General features: G+C 39.9%; 1 protein-coding gene across 1 annotated transcript; it reads left to right on the top strand.

The window, feature by feature from the left end:
- Positions 1 to 1,205: 1,205 nt before the first annotated feature.
- Positions 1,206 to 2,882, top strand: LOC123964155 (tumor necrosis factor receptor superfamily member 14-like; the record flags this gene model as incomplete). The annotated part of the gene is made up of 3 exons (XM_046041258.1): positions 1,206 to 1,299; positions 1,601 to 1,726; positions 2,662 to 2,882. Coding segments are annotated over 3 exons (420 nt in total), but the record flags the coding sequence as incomplete, so codon positions are not given.
- Positions 2,883 to 2,909: the final 27 nt, after the last annotated feature.

Raw genomic sequence — 2,909 nt, 5'->3', positions numbered from 1 at the left:
AAGATGATGTGGTGAAGGTGAAGATGGAGCTGTTTAATAGTACTAGTGGGAAAGTGGAAAGTCAGTGGAAAGTTCCTTTCCAGTGATAGGATGAAGGTGGGGGTTGTGCACAAAAGAAAACATTTCAAAGCAGTTTTGAAATGAAGAAATACAAAATAAATACACTGAGTGAAAAGAGAAAATACATTCTACAGTACATATGGGAAACACTGGTGTTCCTTCACCTTAATGATGATAAGAATGTAATATTTAAACTCTCCTTTTACGTGCCGGTCCACACGATGACTTCACTCTTATGACTCTGATGATACAAATATGACCTCATTAACTCTCACGTGACTTCCTGCTGGTCTAGGGGAGTGGGGGCCATAAACATATAGGCAAAACTGGTATAGATCTTAAAAAGGTAACTTTTAGTGGTAACCCGGAGATGCAGACAGGTAACAGTAAACAAAAGGAGGGTGGATGAGGGTGCTGCGAAAACAACAAACCAAGTTAAAATAAAGAGGTCCTCAAAAGGAGGCCTGTACCTATCTATATATTTAAACAGGGTTAATTCTTGCTACAAAAGAACACAAAGAGCACAGCACCCACTACACCTGAGGAAAACTAACTCAATATTAAACAAAAATACTAAGTGAATTTCTCCACTACACACAATGTACAGCTAACAAGCAAAGTACACAAGTCAATACAAGCAGGCACACAAGTCAATAGGCAGTGACAAGCTGCCTCGAGCAACAGGTGGACTCTCCTTATGAGGAGGAGGTAATCAATGTGGTGACTAGCCATTGGTTGAGCAGGAACAGAGGGAACCAATGGGTGGGACTGAAGTCAGCACCCCAGAAACCAGGAAGTAGGCGGGTCTTCTTTCCACAGGGACACAGCCTACTTGGTAGAGGTGAGACAGAAAAGGGGAAACACAAAAGTGAAAGCGACAGCCGTGACACTCACCTGCAAAGGTTAAATGATGGGACCTCCTAATGTTATAGTAGAATCTGTACTTTTAGCTGATGTGGTTTTATTTAGTATCTTTTGGACCTCTAACTATCTGGCTGACTGAAATAGATCTACACAAACACAAAGTGCTGCTGGTTTCTATCTGAGTTTAGTTCAACAGCTTCTATCCATATATTTGATTTGCAGTTTGACTTCATTTCAACCAGGCTTCACTGAGACAAAACCCTTTTTCTTTCTCTTCACAGATACTTGTGATGAATGTCTTGAGAGGACACAGCCTCCCATGTCATCGAGGAGAGTATGAGATAGGGGAGGAATGCTGCCCTGTTTGTCCTGCTGGTAAGATCCAACTGAATGTTAAAGGGATATTTCACTTAACATCTGGAGTCTTTTTCTTTTACTGCCAGATACCAACAATAATTACCAGAATCAATCACTCCATCAGGGCCCACAGTTGGTGCTGTTTATGTTCACAGGTTTCATGTATCTGCGAGTTTTATTCCTTCAGTGTGACTCTGTAGCAGACAGCAGTTCACTTTGCAAAGCTCACAACATGAGCTTTACCCTCCAAGATTTAACTTTTTCATTCAATAGAAACATTATATTACATGAAATTGAATTGTTCTTTTGTTTTCAACAGGAAGTCGAGTTAAAACAGATTGTACAGAGTTCACAAGTACTTCCTGTCTGCCCTGCACTGAGGGAACCTTCATGAATCAGCCGACTGGACGTAGACAATGTTACCCCTGTTCAACCTGTGATGCAGGTAGGCTTCTGGGAATAATTCCAAATCATTGTGTTGTGGAAATTGTATCTTGCTGGTGAGGGATTGAGCAAATAATTGAGTAACAATCAACCATTGCCTTTGAAGAATTTATTAATAAAAAAGAATAAACAGAAACATACTAAAACACATATACAGCTGGTCCAGAGACCTGCTGCCTAAGACCGCTTCGGGCGTCTGGCCCCGCGCAAAGGTTTGCATAATCATTTACACAGTCTAGGTTTCTACGTTTTGGGGAACAGAGATCCTCTCCCAGCCTCTCCCAGGAGAGGAAAGGAATAACAAGAGAGGGAAAAGACAAAAATAATCTCACAGCTTTGACCTAAACCTAGTAAATGTGGACGGACTAACATAAGGAGTATAGAAGAAGGAAAGGTTAAGGATAGACACAATACATATATATCTATAAGACATAACGACAATAGTAATAATAATAATATTAAAAGTCATACATAAAAGATTAAATGTAAGGACACAATTTTCTGCCATAACACAATGAAACTTAGAGCCTGGAGTTCAAAGGCAGTAACTTGCGTATTACTGCAAGTTCCACTGTTAAAGCTGTGGAACAGCTAAGGAAACTGTTGAAGATTGGTTTGACAATGTCATTGCATAGAAGCAGAGACTCATTTTGATGAGTTTACTACACATTACTGATTTTGCTCTGAAAGTGATGAACTGCATGCAGAAACAAAGACCTTGTGTGTTATGAAATACTCTGAAATACTAAGTGAAGAAATGTTGTGTGTCGCAAAAGGATCATTTCATCCACGAGTAAGCCACAAGACATTCAACATCATTTATTTTGCAGTCGATGTATTAGGCTGTTAATTTCAGCTGTATTTTCCTCTGTGCATGTTGCTCTAGAAGATTAAAAGTGTAGTATCTCCATATGTAACCTCTGTATGTGCTGACAGGTTCTGGTTTGAAGATAAAGACGTCCTGTACAACAACATCAGATGTAGTTTGTGAACCACTGGAGGGATTCTATTGTCTGGACTCTACAGAGGACAGCTGTATGACAGCGCAGAGACACACAAGCTGTCAACCAGGACAATACATCAGCAAGAAAGGTTGGTTTCCTTGTGCTGACTTTAAGCTTCTAACTGTAGTTTAAGTTTTAAATGAACCAAGGTTTTGAGAAACGGAACTTAATGACAACTTC

The sequence above is a fragment of the Micropterus dolomieu genome, unplaced genomic scaffold (assembly GCF_021292245.1).
Source record: "Micropterus dolomieu isolate WLL.071019.BEF.003 ecotype Adirondacks unplaced genomic scaffold, ASM2129224v1 contig_861, whole genome shotgun sequence".
NCBI lineage: Eukaryota > Metazoa > Chordata > Actinopteri > Centrarchiformes > Centrarchidae > Micropterus > Micropterus dolomieu.
Note: the sequence above shows the minus strand (reverse complement) of the source record. Positions and strands in the feature narration are given on the sequence as shown.